Consider the following 17,737-nt stretch of genomic DNA (forward strand, 5'->3'; position numbering starts at 1 on the left):
AGGATTTTCGAAGCTGCTGGATGAGCCAGCAAGAAGAAAGAGAACTGTCCTGAGTAGGAGGTGATTAATTACTCCCATCACTAAAGGGAAATGAGATTAGAGGAGTTTCAACTCCATTTGGGAATGATTGGATCCTACACTGTGGAACAGGCTCCCCATGTGGGCGTCCCCTCCCCAGCGCTTCCCGGACAGCACAAAGGCAGAGCCAGGACCATCCCAGCAGAGCTCTGAATTTCAGCTGTTTCCATGGCTCTGCCTGGAGCCATCCCTTTGTTCCACACCCCAAAGTGAGACTCGGGTCTGCCCTGAGCCCCATCTCCCCCTTGTTTCCCTGTTCATGCCACCTCCCTTCCCCGCTCGATGCTCACCTGAAGCCAGGCAGGACCAGGTGACAGGGTGGCCCTCGGGCACCTTGAAGGTGTCTTCTTCATCTGCATCCTCAATGTGGGGAGGAACTGGGAACACAAGCCCCCAGGGACTTCAGCAGCTGGCCAGCTCGGCCTCTGAGCTCACATCCTAAGGACTCCAGCACACCCAGCATGTCCAGTCCTAACTCATGCAAGGGTGGAGCTCTGAAACCCCAGCAGGAATGCTGCAGCAGACAGAAGAGCCCTCCTTACCTAGGACCTGCACGTAGAAATGCCTCCTGGCCTCCCCAGCTATGTTGCTGGCCAGGCAGGAATAGTGACCACCATCCTGGGCTCGAGCATGGGTGAGCCTCAGCAGCCAGCCCCCTGGAAGGACAGAGCAGAGGGGGCTCAGGGATCTGATCCAGGTACCAGCACATCCATCCCAACTGTGCTCCTGTGGGGCTGAAGCTCCACCATGAGTCTGAGCTCATCAGTGTTGGGGCAAAACACGTTCCCAAAGTGCTCATCCCTCACAGCACCCAGACCTCTGACCTGAAAGCAGCTGTGTGTGCTCGCTGGGGGTGACAGGGGAGCCATCCCAGAACCAGGTGACGCTGGGCTGGGGAATGCCAGTGGCCTCACAGGTCAGGGTCAGGGATCCTTGCAGGGAAACGCTGACATTGGTTGTCACTCCTGATCCTTGAATGAACTCAGGGGGAACTGGGGATGCAGAAGAAGATGGACATACTGTTGCAAAGCAGCCAGGACATCAAAGGAGCAAAGCAAGGAGGGGAGAACTGGGTGAACCTGGTTTTTCCCACCTTCTTGCTCTGTACATCTTTAGGACACAAACCCAGAAGGACCATTAGCATCACCTGGAGATGGTGACTTCAAAGGTGTTTTGGGACAGGTGACTACAGCAAAGATGTGCCACTTACCTGAGCCCAGGCTTACAGGCTCACACTGGGATGGCCACACAGCCTGAGCCACCTCAGAACTTTTATATCTCAAGTGACCTTGACCCATGAGGTAGTAGAGGACCTTATATGAGATGATCTGCTGTGATGGCTCTAGAAAGAAACTCCTGCCTGATGGACACAGTTCTACAGCTATTCCTGAAGCATAACCCTGGGACCTGCTACATGCTGGACTGTCCAACACCTGCTGCACATCAAGTTACTCCCCATCACCACCCTCCTCATCCTGCCTGCACCCACCCCCAGCCACCAGCCCCATCCCACATCCTTACCATGCACCACAACATCAAACTCCCTCTGCTCCTGCCCCTCTGGGCCGGCAGCCAGGCAGGTGTAGTGTCCTGCATGGGCCAGCTCTGCCCTGGGGATGTGCAGCCTCCTCCCCTGCTCCGTGAGCAGGAGCCCATCCCCAGCAGCCACGGGCTGCCCGTCCTTCACCCACGTCACCCACGGTGCTGCTGTGCCCATGGCCTCGCACTCCAGAACTGTCTCACCACCCTCGATGACAGAAACCTTCCTGGGGGTGCTGCTGCTGCTGCCCTGGAGCCTTGGCAGTGCTGTGGGCAGAGGGACAGGGGTGGAGGGGATGAGCAGCAGCTCCCTCAGTTGTGCACAAATGGAGGGGCAAAGCTGACCCAGGCAGCAGCATCCCTTCCAAAATATCCAAGGCACCTGGAAATGGCTTTAGGGTCCAGCTGGACCTTGCATTGAGAGAGTCCCAGCACCTCCACCTGCCCCCACAGGTCTCAGGTGCCCCACACTCACCGTGCACCTCCAGGTGATGCTCCTTGCTGCTGCTGCCAGCACTGTTCCTGCACTCACAGGTGTACGTCCCCTGGTCCAGCAGCTGCACCTTCTCCATGTACACCACGTTCCCTCCTGGGGACACCAGCTTTGGGCTCCCTGGCTGGCTGGAGAGGGGCTCACCTGCCCAGGGAAGGGGACAGCAGATTCCCCTCAGGCTCCCAGCAGGACAAATCCCCACCCAGAACCAGGATTCTGCTCAACAAAAATCTCTCCTTGCTCCAAGGAGACAAACAGCTGGGTGAGCCCATGTGGGGAGAGATGAGGCTGAGGAACAGGGCCCTACCGTCCTTCCACCAGCTCAGGGTGGGCAGGGGGGTCCCGTGGCACTCGCAGGACAGCTGGACAGGTTGTCCCTCCAGCACGGACACGGCCTCGGGCTCTGGCGAGGAGAACGATGGAGGCACTGCAGGGATGAGAGGAGCAGCTCATGGATGGCACTGGGCAAGAGGAGAAGGGCAGCTCCTCACTGGAGCTCCATCCTGATGGATTCACACCCCCTGCAGCCCTGCTGGGTGCCACAAAACCCCAGTGACATCCCCCTGCCCTGGCTCCATGTGCAAACAATAATCTTGTCTCTCCAGCCAAGCGAGGGATGCTTTTAATTGCACGTGGCCAAGAGCAGAGGATGACCAAGCATCCCACAAACAAGCCAAGGTCAGGTTGGCCAGACACAGCCTTATTAGGCAGCTCTGCTCACTGGGAAGGTTACCCAACTCTTTCCATTATCGGGTGATGTTCTCAGCTGCTCATAAATACAGCTGGCTGCAAAATGGTAACTCCTTCCCATGGGGGACATCAGTTTGGAGAAGAAAAGTCTCAACACCCAGAAACCCTTGGAAAACAAAAACAGCAGAACCCAAACAATGCACGCGAGCCAGGACGGCAGACGTGCAAACATTTCCCTGGGAAGAGATTGCAGGAACAAGCCCAGAGCAGGAGAACTGGATCTTCTCCACGCCCTGGCCTCCTGCCTGCAGGACTTCCACCAACTGGAGCATCCCCGGGAAAAACCAGGGCCTGGCTCAGCCCCCAGAGCTGTGGACATGCTGAGTGGTCTGGGAAGATGCAGGGATGCTTGGATCGAGGGAGAAAAAGCATCCAGTGCCTGTCTTGGAGTCACCACTGAGTCTGGGGGGACAGAAATGTCACCAGGCACATGGGGTGCAAAAGGGACAGGGTGGGTGGGTGATCCTGTAATGGGGACCTGGAAATACCCATCCATGGGGCCATGGCTTTCCAGGATATCATCTGGGGATTGTATGAGTGGAATTGCAAATGAGCCATCCTCCAGGGATGCATCCTGAGGGCTGGGCCAACCCCACCGGTCCCACACGGTATTCCAGGGGGGAGCCCCCACGGCTGCGCTCACCGGTGACCCGCAGGCTGTAGCGGAGCTCGGCCAGCCCGGCCGCGTTGGAGGCCACGCAGCGGTAGCTGCCGGCATCGGAGAGCCGCGCTCGGGGCAGCTCCAGGCGCTTCCCATGCCCGGACAGCGCCAGCCCCGCTCCGGCCCGGAGCCGCTCCTGCCCCTTGAACCAGGCGATGTCTGCAGGAAAGCAGGGAGCTGAGCTTGAGGAACGGCACTGCTGCCCCAGGGGTTCAGGAGCTGAGGACAGGATTGACTCACCGGGAGCGGGCAGCCCCGAGGCCAGGCACTCCAGGGATGCTGAGCTGTTCTCGGGGATGGTCAGATCCACCGCGCTGGGCTCGATGTTGGGAGGCACTGCAACCCAGCAGCGCTGTCAGCGGCTCTGTCTGCCTGCAGCCAGCACAGGGCAGGGCCCCGGGGCACAGCCAGGCTCACCCAGGGCTCCTGGCACACACCAAGGCCTGGCACAGCAGCAGCCGGGAGCACAGCCCAGTCCCTGCTCTGGGAGGGGACACATCCCCCCATGGTGCCACCACTGCTGCCCAAACCAGCCAGAGGTTTGGTCCTTGCCCCAATGAGACATCCATTCTTCCCAGGGAGGGATCTCTGCTCCCTGCCTGGTTTCTCACCTGGCACCTTCAGAGCCACATCCTGCTGGTGGTGGGAAATGGGGCTGGGGGAGGACCCTCCAGCAGGAAACACCACTCAGGGATTTACTGTGGTGCCAATGCCATCACCTCTCAGCTTCATTGACAAAGGACAAGATCCCAAGGGATCAAGCCAGTGACACAGCACCTACCAAAAATCTGGGCCAAGAACTCCCACCCCTTTGGGCAGCCACGTTCCTCCCCACACACGGGATGGAGAGAACCCCTCACCCCAGACCCTGCACTCACCATGCACTGAAACCTGCACCTCTGCCTGGGCCAGCCCTGCCCAGCTGCTGCCCTGGCAGGCATAGAGCCCTTGGTGGCCAAGCCCCACTCGTGTGAGCAGCAGAGTGCCACCATCCTGGGACACCACCACGCCGTCCTGCCCATCCAGAGGGTGCCCATCCTTCAGCCACCTGCAGGCAAGGGGACAGGCAGCAACCACCCACACCCTGTCTCTGCACACCAACGGGGTGCTGGCAGCAAGGGCTGTCCCCTTGTCCCCTGGAATGAGGCTGGCAGTGCCAGCAGAGGACACCGGGGATAAGGAGAAGGAATGGATGCCTCCCCCCTTAGGGACACCCCAACCACCTATCCTGGGAGCACAGGGAGTTCAGCACTGCAGCACTCACTGGATCTGGGCTGGGGGGATGCCCCTGGTGTGACACTGGATGCTCAGGGAGGTGTTGGCTACAGCTGCCAGGTGCCTTTCCCCATCACCAATCCACAGCTGGGGCGGAGCTGGGGGAGAGGGGACCTCAGGCTGTGCCTATCCTTCCTCCCTGGCACAAGGATGTGACACAGCCAGGGGTTTCGGGAATATGGGCACAAATGGAAGGTGTCTGAACCTTGCACGTGCAGGCTGTAGCTGAGCGAGGCGCTCCCCGCAGCGTTGGTGGCCGTGCAGGTGTAGAGGCCATTGTCTGTCACCTGGGGCTCAGCCAGGTGCAGGGATCCTGAAGGGAGGATGCTGAACCTTGGGGGAGAAGGAACAGAAAAGCTGGATGGGAGAAACAGCCATGTCATCTATCACCCAACCCTGAGCAGGACTGAGGGCTCAGAGCTCACCATGGCCACATGCCACTCAAAGAGGGTGGCACTGTCACAAACTTATTTACTGAAAAATACTTTTGCTAAGGTTTTTCTCTTGAGAAGCTGAGAAGCCTCACATACGAAATGTAAACAATAATTATTTGCTGCTGTAGAATGCAACAGGTGCATCTTTGATTAGTCTCATGTGGTTGTTTTTAATTAGTGGCCAATCACAGCCCAGCTGTCTTGGACTATCTGGTTAGTCACAAAATTTTATTATCATTCTTTTCCTTTCCTTGCCAACCTTCTGATGAAATCCTTTCTTCTATTCTTCTAGTATAAATATATTTTCTTCTAATATAACATATATCACAAAATAACAAATCAGCCTTCTAAAACAGAGTCAAGATTCTCATCTCTTCCCCCATCCTGGGATCCCTGCAAACACCACCACAGTGGCACAGCTGCCCATGGGGTCAAACCCCCTTTGCTCAGCCCCTGCACGAGGCAGCACAGGAGCCCAGGGGGATGCAGGAGGAGCAGGGTCCCCCCAGAGCACAGCCCCTGCAGCTGGAGCTGGCCATGCTCTCATTGCCAGCCCCATCTGTGCTCCACAGACATAACCTCATCTCAGCCCACGGCTGCAGATCGCTCCTGGTGTGCTCCATCAATCACCCAGCATGGACACGCCAGCTGAGATGGGGGGAGCAGAAACGGGGACAGGGTGTGTGAACAGCCAGGAGCAGCCATGGCAAACCAGACATGAACAGCAAGGCAATGCCTCCCCCAAGAAGAGCAAACCCAAGCTGCCTTCCTGCTTCCCCAGCAATCCTCAGGTATAGGTAAGAAGTGTTTAACCCCAAGACCAGGACCTGTGGCTTTAGGGATCCCTTCCAACATGGTGCTAACATTTGGGGAAAGCATTGGAAGACCAAGACACCAGCTAACCCAAAGAATGGTTGGATATGAGTTTACCCTTGCCCATCAAATCACATGAACTGTCTCATGGCTGTCATCAGCTTCAACACCATCAGCAAATTGATTTGTCCCCCAGAAGTCACTTACTGGAACAAAACTGGCCTAAATACCACATCCCAGGGCAGACAAAGCCACTGCTGGGCTAACAACTCTGTTTGTGCCAAACCTCATCCCAAGAAGCACCAGGCCCTGGTCCAACACTTCCCACAGGGATCCACCATCCCCAGGCACATCCTTGACCTTGTGACAGCACCAGGCAGGAATGTGCAGGAAGGCAGACAGACAGACAGACAGCAGGCTGAGGAGCTGCACTGGAGCTGCCTTTCCTTCCCAGCCCCATGTCCAGGGTAGGCACATGAGCGATGGAAGCAGCTGCTCGGTCCCAGATGTTTGGAACATGGAAGAAAAGCCTGGTGCTCTCCAAGGAGAGCAGAGCTAATGCAGCCCTGCTCACTGCCTCAGCTCCTGCACTGCCCACAGGATGCCAGGGGTGCCCTTCACATCCCCCTGCCAAGCAGCTCAGTCCCTCCATGGAGCTGAAGGGACACAAAACCCCAGGAGATGGTGGCCCCAGCACCCAGAGCACTCCTTACCTGGTGCTGGCCAGGGGCAGGGGCTGGGGCTCCCGGCTCCACACCACCAGGGGAGGGGGGAGCCCTTGGGCCTCGCAGGGCAGGGTGGTCTCCTGCCCCAGCACTGCCAGGATGGGCACAGGCTCCAATGTCTGTGATCCATTCACGCTGATCCTGGGCTTTGCTGCATGGAGAGAGAGCACAGCTGGTGCAGGGACACTTCAGAGCCCTCACTGCTCCTCTTGCCATCCTCCAAACCCATCTGGCACCTGGGCTGGTGCTCCAAGGAAGCCAGGAGTGTTCCCAGGTCATCCTCTCTCCCTGCCTGGCCCCAGTGGAGCTGTCCTGAGCACTCACTGCTGATGGAGAGCTGCATCTCCCTGCTGGAGAACCCTGCTGCGTTGGTGGCTGTGCAGAAGTAGGTGCCAGCGTCCCCAGGGGACGATGAAGGGATCAGGAGGGTCCCATCGGGGTCGAGCTGGTAGTGTGGGCTCGCTGAAATGGGCTCTGTGCCCTGCAGGGGAAAGGGAAGGGAGGAAGGCAGAGATTCTCCCATGATCATCCCAAAGGCAAGAAGAGAGCTCTGGGCACATCAGAGCAGGCCATGCCCTGGTCCCAGCTCCCCAGGGCACTCGGTGCCACCTCCCCAGGCAGCTGGAGAGCTCCACCCCTCCAAACACAATTCCCTAAACCCAAGGCTGGCCCCAGCTGGGCTGGCAGGGGCACAGAGCCCCTGTCCCTGTCCCCTACCTTGGCCCAGGTGACAGTGGGGGGTGGCACACCGGTGGCATTGCACTGCAGGGTGACAGCAGCTCCCTCGGTGGCAGTGACCAGAACAGGGCCAGGCTCGATGCTGGGAGGAGCTGGGAAGGAAGAGAAACCTTGTCCTACATGGCCAGGGCTACATCCAGCACAGAGAGCACTGCCCTGTGTCACTGCTGAGAGGGGACACCCAGCTCCCTGTCACTCACCGTGGATGACCAGGGCCATGTCCTGCCTGTGCGAGCCCAGGGCGTTTGTCACCTCACAGGTGAAGGTTCCTGCATCCCCCTGGGACGCCTGCTCCACGTGCAGGCTCCCATCAGCCCGCATGGAATAGCGGCCACCTGGGGCTACCTGGACATGGGGCAGAGCAGGACAGATGGCAGGGTGAAACACCAGCACATCCCTGCATCTCTGGGGCACATCCAGAAAGGATTCTTTCACCAAAAAGCACTGAGAATTGGGCTTTTTAATCTTAAAAATCCAAAAGCCTTCCCCAAATGAGTCCTTGAGCAACACCCTGATGTGGAGATAAACCCACATTGCCTTCCCAACACAAATGCTCCATTGGAGTCTTTCATCATCAGCTTGGGGGAGCCATCCTGCAGTGAAGCCCCCCCAGGGGTTAGGAGCCCACCCACCCAGGCAGGGTCCCAGCAGGCATGGAATCCTCACCATGTGCCCATCCTTGAGCCAGCGGCGGGCAGGGAAGGGGCTCCCAGCCAGGATCACACAGGGCAGGGACACGGGCTGGCCTGGCAGCACACGGACCACGGGGGATGCAAGGGCTATTTCTGGGGCTGTTCAAAGAGGGGAAAGGGAACCAGCATTAATCAGTGATAAACTGGCCAGGAACACTCAGGAGAATGGAGGTAGATCACCTTTGTTCCAAGGGGACATGGCTCAGCATAAGCCAGCTCTGATGCCACTCCCCAGGGATTTGGGGATATTCACTGCAGTGTGGGTCCATGGCAGCACACAAAGCCAAAGAGGGTTTGGAAGGGCATTGCCCAAACCTGCCCTGGGGTCTCTGAGTGTTCACTGTGGCCAGCTCAGGACCAGAGACAGCTGCTCTGCTCTCTGCCCTCAGCCCTGCCAGCACTCTGGGATGGACTCACGACCAAAGCACAGAAACACAAACCCTGTCCTGTGACTGTGAGCTTGACCTCTGCCTGGATCTTCCCAAACTCGTTCTGGGCTTCACAGATGTAGGTGGCTTGGTCATCCAGCGAGGCACCTGGAGCACAGAGGGGAGAAGGCTCAGCCTGGTGGGGCTGGAGAGCCCTGAGCCAGCTCCAAGGCAGGGACCACCCTCCCCGGCCCCAGCACCATCTCCAGTGGGGACAGACCCCTCAGAGCTGGATTCTTGCAGGCTGTTGCTGCACACCTTGCACGAGTTAAAAATACAAATAAATGCATGCACACTCAGCTCTTACTGTCAATGAGGAGCTGGGCAGTCTCCAGCTGGCTGGAAACATCCTGTGGGCCGTGCCAGCCCACCACAGGCTTCCCATCCTGCCGAGTCCAGGTAACCTGGGGCAGGGGAGATCCCTCCACATGGCATGGCAGGCTCACTCTGTCCCCAACCTGGACCTCCAGGTCGCCCAGGGGCTCAGGAAAGTGAGGGGCAGCTGGAGGAGAGAGCAGCAGAGAAAGGGCTCAGGCAGGTCCAGCATCCCCATGGCTGAACCTGGAGAAGGGATGGGGCTGCAAAACCAATGAGCTGGGTGCCCCGACAAGTTACAAGAGCCACATTTGGTGCTTTTCCAAAGCTGTCAGAGCCTTTGCAGTTTCCACCTCTCCAGGTACACTCATCGACCCCTGGCTCAGCAAAATAACTTGCACTTTTCCATCTTTAACTGCTTTAAACCCTGCTGCCCTCAATGCAGAGCCTTCCCTCCTCCTCATGCTCTTTCATCCCTTCTGCCTCCAGCAAAAGGTTTTCACACACACAAAAGTCAGCTCCCACCTCTGCCTAATCCCAATGAATGCACTTTGCATCCTAAACCCTCATGTCCCCGTGCAATAACAACTGCCTTGTCTTCTCCCACTTGCTGAGCCTCCTGCATCTTCCCAAAGCTTGGAATTCCTGTGCCAGGCACCAACACCTCCCTGCTGGGAAGCCTCGGGGAGCAGCAGAGGGAGCTGAGGCACAAAGGGGAGCTGTGGAAGAGGCTGCGGGACTCACATCCCACAGCAACACTCACATCCCACTCGCAGCACGGTGCTGTCCCAGGCCGTGCCCGCCTCGCCCAGGGCCCGGCAGCCGTAGAGCCCCGCGTCCTCCTCCCGCACCGCCTGCAGCCGCAGCACGGCCCGCGGGCCGCCCGCCGGGAACGCCGCCACCGCCTGCTCCCCTGCCGGAGCCACGGTCACACCCTGTGCGTCCCTGCCGTGTCACAGCCACGGGGGTGGCCCCGCGGGGCAGGGGAGGGGACCCGGTGAGTGCCCCCCCTCCCCCGGGCTCACCTTTGTACCACACGATCTGGGGTGGGGGTGCCCCCGACACCCAGCACTCGAGGGTGACATCCTCGCCCACCAGCACCTTCAGGCTGGGCGTCACTGCCAGGATGGCAGGGGGCTCTGTGCCGTGGGGAGAGGGGACTTGGGTCACCCTCTGCTACTCTGGGTGTGGGGTCATGCAGCCCAAGGGGACCCCAGAGCCCTGGGTGCAGTCCCCAACACCTTTATAACACACAGCCCCATCCCCAGTGTGCTGTCCCCCAACACCCTTTATCACACACAGCCCCATTCCCATTGTCTGACCCCCAATTCCCTCCATCACACACAGCCCCATTCCCATTGTGCTGGCCCCCAATTCCCTCCATCACACACAGCCCCATTCCCACTGTGCTGACCCCAATTCCCTCCATCACACACAGCCCCAATCCCACTGTGCTGACCCCAATTCCCTCCATCACACACAGCCCCATACCCAATGTGCTGACCCCAAATCCCTCCATCACACACAGCCCCATTCCCACTGTGCTGACCTCCAATTCCTTTCACCACACATAGCCCCATTCCCGTTCTGCTGACCCCAATTCTCTCCATCACACACAGCCCCATTCCCACTGTGCTGTTCCCAATTCCCTCCATCACACACAGCCCCATTCCCAATGTGCTGTTCCCAATTCCCTCCATCACACACAGCCCTATTCCCATTGTGCTGTTCCCAATTCCCTCCATCACACACAGCCCCATTCCCACTGTGCTGTTCCCAATTCCCTCCATCACACACAGCCCCATACCCAATGTGCTGACCCCAAATCCCTCCATCACACACAGCCCTATTCCCACTGTGCTGTTCCCAATTCCCTCCATCACACACAGCCCCATTCCCACTGTGCTGACCCCAATTCCCTCCATCACACACAGCCCCATTCCCGTTCTGCTGACCCCAATTCTCTCCATCACACACAGCCCCATTCCCAGTGTGCCGCCAGTACCAGTGAACTCCAGGGTGACCACTTGCTCATCCCAGCCCAGAGTGCTGCTGGCATAGCAGCTGTAATTCCCTGCATCCTCTGGGACAGCAGACCTGATGTGCAGGGAACCCTCAGCATCCCTGAAAACCCTGCAGCAAATGGGAGAGAAAGGGAGAAACGAGCCCTGTGGAAACAGGGATGATGGAAAATGTGTGGATATAAATGAGCAGGTTTCAGGCCATGCTGGGCATGTGGTGGATGTGGGTCAGCACTTAGAGCCAGCTGCTGCAGGGAAGGACTTTGCTTTGAAGCAGGGAAAAGCACTGAGAATTGGGCTTTTTCATCTCAAAAGCCCAAAAACCTTCCCCAAAGTGAACCCCTGCACTCACAGCCTGACACAGGCAGGAGTTGAAAGGGAAAAAGCAGAGGAAATTAAGGAGAAGTACAAGGTGTATTTTGAGACCTGAGCTCACACCAGGTGTGCAAAGTGGGGACAGTGACCTGGATAAGGCAGGACAGCTTAAAAATAAATATAGGAAATTAAGGCCAGCAGCATGCCAAGCAGCTCAGGAGCAGGGGCTGGGATACTGCAATGCCTCCCTCTTCCCAGAGCTGTGGCAGCCCCAGGCCTCCCTCCCTCACCTCATACATCCCTGCAAGGGAGCCCCATCCCTGTGGGACTCCAGCATGGAGGCTCCTGGCTCCCCAGGGTTACCTCTCATCCTGCTGCAGAGGCCAGCCCCAGTGCCTCCAGGTGATTTGGGGCTGGGGGTGGCCCCCGGCCGTGCAGTTCAACCTCAGCTCCTGGCCCCTGCTGAAACGCTGGGGACTGGGGTCCACCTTCACCCAGGGCGCCTCTGCACGGGTGGGAGCAGGGCTCAGCCTCCAGGTGCCATCACCATGGGGCAGGGTCCCACACAGGGGCACAACCCACCCTGGATGAAGAGCCACAGCGAGGCAGAGGCAGTGCCATGGGCGCTCTGTGCCACGCACTCATACAGGCCCCCGTCCCCTGGCTGCACGTGGCTGATCTCCAGGGAGCTGTTCTGCAGCAGCCGGGCCCTGCCAGCCCCTGGCTGTGCCACCTTCCCATCCCAGCTCCAGGTCAGGTTGTAGGGCACGTCCCCCAGCACCACGCAGGACATCACCACGTCCTGGCCTGGTGAAGCCGTGATGTTGCCCAGGGCGATGAGACGTGGTGGTGGCTCTGCAAACAGGGGATGGATGCCTGGGTGAAAGGAGCCTGTGCCCAGCTATGGGAAGGGCTCCAAGGCTTGGCACAAGCAGCCCCCACCTGAGACAGAGAGGTAGGCACGGGCCCGGGACACGCCGACCTTGCTCGTGGCCGTGCACTCGTAAAAGCCTTCATCACCCTCAGACACTGCAGGGATCAACCAGCTGATGTTCCCTGAAATCCTGCAAAAAGGGAGAGAAGGAAATATGGATCACTCCCACCTTGGGACTGCAGTGCCACCATCCTAGTCCTACTCCCTGGGGCTTTTTTCCATCTGAGTCAGGCAGAGGTGCAATCCCACTTGCTGCAGATCTGTCCCTTGGGATTTTCCTCTTGGGATGCTCAGAACCTGAAGGCACTCACCCAGCACACAGCACCCCCTCAGGGTCACAGCTCAGGGACCCACATGGGACCCTCCTGGGGCTCACTGGGCCATACCAGAGGCTCACCTGAAGAGCTGCTCCTCCCCAAGCTTCCTCCTGCCGCGGCTGAGCTGCAGCTGGAAAGGGATCTCACTCCGTGCAGAGCAGGAGATGAGCTGTGGCTCCCGGCTGTAAGCCTGGATATTGCTGGAGATGTTCACTTTGGGCAGTCCTGGAAGGGTTTGGGGATGTGCAGATGTACAGCACCCTTGGAAGCAGGATGACCAAGGAGAAACCACAGCAGAGGCAGCGCAGCAACCTCTGCTCCCTGCTCAGCACCCGCGGGCTGCACTCACCGGGGACCACGCTGGTGTAGGTGACCCCTGAGAGGCGGTGCAGGGGGTGGCCCTGGCCATCCTCACCCTTCACCTTCAGCAGAAAGTCCCCCGGGGGCACCCAGAGCGGCGATCCCACCCAGAGCTGCGCGCTGGAGCCAGAGGAGGAGTTGAGGAGCGGCTGCACGGGCAGCGAGAGCAGGACGTGGCCCGAGGTGTTGAACAGCTCGATCTCCTGCAGGCGCCCAGGCGGCCTCAGACCGCTGCAGTTCACCAGCACAGAGATGGGCAGACCTGGAAAGGGAGAGGGAAAAAAACACCAACCACATTCCCGGCTGCAAATCGCCCAAATGCGGCACCCAGGCCCCGGGCAGCACCACCCTCACCCTGCACCGGCCGCTCTCCGCGCTGGATGGCGTCAAACTCCGGCTGCGTGGAGAAGCTGGCTTGAAAATTGACATTGCTGATGCCCGTGATCCTCAGAGAGTGGCGGCCGCTGCTCCGGGTCTGGAAGCAGATTGAGAAGCACTGAGGGCAGGGAAAGGAGAGGTTGCAGCTGCCCATTTTATCCTGCTCACACATCTTTAACTGCTTGGCTGGAGGTGGATGGGGATAGTCCACACCTGGAAACGCCTGGCAAGCTAAACATCCATCAGGGAAGGGCAGGGGATGTGCAGTCTGCCAGCAGCCTACCGTGACCAGCCACAGCCCTGGCTCGTAGGGCTCCAGGGCCACCACCATGGCTGAGTTGGGGATGCTGAGCAGCTCCTTCAGACCTCGGCCTTTCTCCAGGACCTTTCCTGTAACAGAAGTGAATGTCTCAGGTGGGCAACTCAATCCATCCCCTGGCTGCTACAGCAGCTGGGAATCACCTCCCTCAGGGCTCAGGGCAGTGCAGAGCCCATCACAGCTCACAGCCAGGGAAATCCCTCAAAGGCAGAGGCAAAGCCAGCCTGGGAGGGGGAGCAGGGAGATGTGCTGGTGTTCACTGAGGGCTTTGTAGCTCATCACCTTTTCATTTGAGTTTTAGTGCAGGTTTGTGAACCCCTTGCTGCTTGTCCTCACCTGAGGTCTTGGTGGGGGCCAAAGCCTCACTCCCCTTGTTGTCCCTTTCCCAGCTCCTACCTGCTGGATCCTGGACCCTGATCCCTGGGGCAGGCCCACTCAGGGAGATGGTGACCTCCTTCAGGCTGGGATCAAAGGGGACCTGCCATGTGTTCTCCCCACCATCCTCGTGGTCCGTAGACAGCAGGTGGACCTTGGAAGCCTGGATGGCTTCTTCCACCCACTTCAGCACCTGCAGGCAGCCAGGGGAGGATTAAACCCAGATCTCCCATCCCGGCCAGCACAGCCTCACCTCAGCACAAGGGGCCAGGTGTCCCCACTGACCTCTGTCACCTGCTGCTTGTCCAGGTGGAAGATCTGCCCGGAGCTGGTGGCGGCAATGCGCTCGTACACGCGGTACCCGGGGTGGCTCCTGTCCCCGCAGTCCCCGGTGAGCACAAACACCACCTGCCACAGCAACCCACGGCAGGGACACAGCTGGCATCACCAGCACCCCAGGACATCGAGGGGTGCAGGATTCCCCCAGCCCGGGGTTTTATGGCTGTGTCTCAGTGATGCGGCGCTGCGGTCGCAGGAGCCGGGGCGCTCACCTGGCTCTGCTTGTGCTGCAGCAGCCGCAGCAGCTCCTCCTGCTGCTCGTAATCCTTGGCCCGAGCATCCGAGAAGACGTAGACGAAGGAGCCGGGATGGGAGATCTCCACGGCCACCCTGATGGCGCCCACGCTCATCTCCGGGCAGTCCCCCCCGCCCTGGGGGACACAGGCGGGGACGTGGCACAGGCACCGAGACACCCAGGGCTCAGATCCCGGCGGGATCCACCCGGGGGATGCTCACGGCCAGGAACAGCCCAATTTTACAGCGGGATGGAACTGCAGGGACCCTGAGGATCACACGGACCCAGCCCTGCCTCACTAATTAAAGCACCCATCTGTGGATCCATGCTCACAGAAGCCACTGGCTTCCCATAGATACCTTTAGTGGGCACATCTGTGCCAGCCAGCCCAGGGAAGCCTCAGAGAGCACCAGCTCCCACTTTCCCAGGGCTTGGCACCCCAAAGGGCTGGGAAAGCATTTGCAGCCTCAGCGTGACAGCTCCTGCCAAAACAGCTGCATCCGAAGGGAAAAGCCACAAGGATTTAGCAATTCACAGGGGGCAGGGCAAGAGTGGGGATGGATAAAGCAGGATTAAGCTCCCGGAGAACATTTCAGCTGGCAGAAAACAGACAAAGTAATTTAAAATAATAATAAAAAAAGACACAAATTAAAAACTCAATTATCAGGCAGTGGTTGTAGAAGAGATTTTTGGTTCCATGGAGAGTATGTGCAAACGCTTCTGGGATCAGCATAAGAGCTGTGGACTGGGAATTCTCTGCCCTGTTGCAGGACTCTGGGGCACAGCACCAGTATCACCCATCCTCTCCACCCCCAGCCAGGCTGCCTCAGCCTAAACCCCCATCACACCTGTGGGGGATGCAGGGATTGCCCCCAGAACCCCCCACCATGCAGTGCCCAGGCCTGGCAGAGCAGCCTGGGGCTGGGTTTGCCTACCTGGACATGGAGCTCCCGCAGGCGCTGCTGGAAGAGCTGGGGGTCCGTGGTGAGGGTGACAGGTCCCACCTCTGCGAGCACACAGATGCCACCACTCAGTCCCCTGAGCCCAGCACCAGCTCCTTCCAACACCTCCCACACTGCTGGTGCTCCTGGCACCTGTGAGACTCAGGGTCCAGCATCTACGCTGGCTTGGCACCAGCAGAGAGGTGGCTTTGGGCAGACCAGCCCCTGTGCCCATACTGTGACCGCTTTGGCAGACTATTCCTATGCCCAGGAATTTTCCTGACATGCTGGGTGGTCCCAGCCAGGGTGAGCTGCAAACCCTGTGCCCTTTTCTACTGGGGGAGGCTCCCAGCAAAGCAATGCAGGAATCAATTCACTGCCTCTGCCTCCTTCCCTGTCTGGCTCCAATGGTTTCACTCAGCTCAGTGTTTCAGCTGAAAATAAAGCTTGGGTCCCTCTCTCCTTGTAGGAGGCCAGGGCTCTTTTGGGGACCAGCTGCCCTTACATGGGTGTGCACAAACAGGACAAAAGCAGGGGCAGAAAGAAATTTTTCTGGTATCACAGCAAGTTACCAAAGCCTCTTAGCAAGTGGTGTTTTTATTGAGGTGACCTGGAAGCTCATTGTGGAGTTGGACAGAAATTCCCCCATGGTTACTCCAGGGAGATTGGAGCAGGATGGAAGGGGAAGAGCCACCCACAACAAAGTGTCAGCACCCCCGGGTTTAATACAGAGAAAAACAACCCACCCTGTGCCCACAGGATCCCTTGGGGACAGGAGCCCCAGCCCAGCTGCTGAGGTGCCATCCCCAGCACAGCAGCCACCAGGGCATTAAAAACAGGGAGAAGGAGCAGTGCAAGCACTTGTGAAGTGCACGCTTCAAACACAGACCCAGCCCAGCTCCCCGCAGCCCCTCCATGGCAGGACACACCCTCAGCCTGTCCCGGACCTACCTGGGTCATGGAAGGGCACCAGGGCGTAGTTGCTGATGGGTTTGGTGCTCCGGCTGCGCGTCCGCTCCAGGATGCGGGAGGCGCCGTCCATCACCTGCACCAGGTCGTCGTACATGGAGCCGGTGACATCGAACACGAAGGCCAGAGTGGCCCATCCTGGGGGCGTCTCGGCCGCACCGAGGGCCAGCAGCGTGCAGAGAGCCACCAACACCCCTCCGTGGGGCGGCATGGCGGGGGACACGCTCAGGGGTCAGGAGCGCCCCTGGTTCTGCCCGCAGAGCCGCGGGGCCCGTCCGGCAGCAGGGAGGGAGGGACGCGGTGTGAGAGGGGGCCACACGCGGCGGGGACAGCGAAGGGACCCGGGCGGGGAACGCCCAGCCCTCCGCAGCTGCGGACCTGCTCCTCCAGCGCTCGGCTTCTGGCAGGGAGCAGCGAGGGAGGGAGGGAGGAAAAAGCGGAATTTTGGAGCCAGCGACGCGTTTGGGAGGTGGGTGGGAGTTGGAGGGAAGCGGGATGGGGATACAGGGGTTGGGAAGCAGAGCCTGCAGCCCACGGGGTTGTCAGAAACGCTGCCCTGACCGCCTGGCTCAGAGAGACCCTGCTCTGCTGGGGTTAGGGGAGGACACGGGGGTCACAGCTGAGCACCTGTGAGGAAACCCTGCCAAACCCCAGCGGGGGAGACACAGCTGTGAAAGGAGCCCCAAGGACCCAAACCCCCCCTTGCTGGGCAAAGGGGCCTGGATTGGGGGTCTGCGAGGGGGCTCTGTGGGGGCTCAGCCACGCAGCCACCCCACGGACAGGGAGCAGAGAGCCCCGCAGAGCACAGACAGAGCCGGGCCGGGGCTGGGCTGGGCCAGGCAGCGCTTGGCCGGGGCAGGCAGCGCTGAGCTCACCCGGCTCCGCTGGGATGCTCTGCTCTTGCTCAACTCCCCCGCAGCGCAGCCAGGGCACAGCCACGGCCAAACGCCGGCTCCAGGTGAGGCTGGGCATGCACCTCCTGCACCCCCACGGCAGCCCTGCTCCTCCCGGGCACAGGAGGAGATCACCCATCTCATAACCCACACTTGGAGATCACCCATCTCAAAACCCACACACAGAACAGTGGGGCCGTCCTGTGCATTTCTTTATCCCCAGCTCAACCTCAGAGCAGGCAAGGAAATCCCCTTCACAGCAGGACAATGACACTTGAGCCTCTGGGGCTGTGCCAGTGGCTTGCTCCCCTCCAGTCCCACTACCAGGGCTTGCACACCCCCAGAGTTTGCACTCCCAGCCCCACAGTGCCACCAAACCTACCTTGGAGCATCCCCAGCC

General features: G+C 59.4%; 1 protein-coding gene across 1 annotated transcript in view; it reads right to left on the reverse strand.

Moving 5' to 3' along the window:
• Positions 1 to 17,491, reverse strand: part of HMCN2 (hemicentin 2) — a 37,646-nt gene extending 20,155 nt beyond the window's left edge. The window contains exons 1-33 of the mRNA XM_064727771.1: positions 16,427 to 17,491; positions 15,470 to 15,540; positions 14,512 to 14,670; positions 14,246 to 14,368; positions 13,982 to 14,153; positions 13,550 to 13,656; positions 13,243 to 13,363; positions 12,878 to 13,150; positions 12,609 to 12,753; positions 12,220 to 12,341; positions 11,860 to 12,132; positions 11,641 to 11,782; positions 10,947 to 11,074; positions 9,967 to 10,080; positions 9,705 to 9,854; positions 8,934 to 9,128; positions 8,639 to 8,734; positions 8,173 to 8,297; positions 7,707 to 7,851; positions 7,486 to 7,598; positions 7,093 to 7,249; positions 6,757 to 6,919; positions 5,002 to 5,129; positions 4,786 to 4,894; positions 4,400 to 4,569; positions 3,762 to 3,857; positions 3,504 to 3,680; positions 2,418 to 2,537; positions 2,093 to 2,254; positions 1,600 to 1,884; positions 903 to 1,070; positions 621 to 734; positions 369 to 455 (exon numbers count right to left, since the gene is read on the reverse strand). Coding sequence (XP_064583841.1) covers positions 369 to 455; positions 621 to 734; positions 903 to 1,070; positions 1,600 to 1,884; positions 2,093 to 2,254; positions 2,418 to 2,537; positions 3,504 to 3,680; positions 3,762 to 3,857; positions 4,400 to 4,569; positions 4,786 to 4,894; positions 5,002 to 5,129; positions 6,757 to 6,919; positions 7,093 to 7,249; positions 7,486 to 7,598; positions 7,707 to 7,851; positions 8,173 to 8,297; positions 8,639 to 8,734; positions 8,934 to 9,128; positions 9,705 to 9,854; positions 9,967 to 10,080; positions 10,947 to 11,074; positions 11,641 to 11,782; positions 11,860 to 12,132; positions 12,220 to 12,341; positions 12,609 to 12,753; positions 12,878 to 13,150; positions 13,243 to 13,363; positions 13,550 to 13,656; positions 13,982 to 14,153; positions 14,246 to 14,368; positions 14,512 to 14,670; positions 15,470 to 15,540; positions 16,427 to 16,655 — 4,939 coding nt within the window. The 5' untranslated portion in view covers positions 16,656 to 17,491. The remainder of the gene's footprint in view (positions 1 to 368; positions 456 to 620; positions 735 to 902; positions 1,071 to 1,599; positions 1,885 to 2,092; positions 2,255 to 2,417; positions 2,538 to 3,503; positions 3,681 to 3,761; positions 3,858 to 4,399; positions 4,570 to 4,785; positions 4,895 to 5,001; positions 5,130 to 6,756; positions 6,920 to 7,092; positions 7,250 to 7,485; positions 7,599 to 7,706; positions 7,852 to 8,172; positions 8,298 to 8,638; positions 8,735 to 8,933; positions 9,129 to 9,704; positions 9,855 to 9,966; positions 10,081 to 10,946; positions 11,075 to 11,640; positions 11,783 to 11,859; positions 12,133 to 12,219; positions 12,342 to 12,608; positions 12,754 to 12,877; positions 13,151 to 13,242; positions 13,364 to 13,549; positions 13,657 to 13,981; positions 14,154 to 14,245; positions 14,369 to 14,511; positions 14,671 to 15,469; positions 15,541 to 16,426) is intronic.
• Between the last annotated feature and the right edge of the window lie 246 nt (positions 17,492 to 17,737).

The sequence above is a fragment of the Zonotrichia leucophrys genome, chromosome 17, assembly GCF_028769735.1.
Source record: "Zonotrichia leucophrys gambelii isolate GWCS_2022_RI chromosome 17, RI_Zleu_2.0, whole genome shotgun sequence".
Classification (NCBI taxonomy): Eukaryota; Metazoa; Chordata; class Aves; order Passeriformes; family Passerellidae; genus Zonotrichia; species Zonotrichia leucophrys.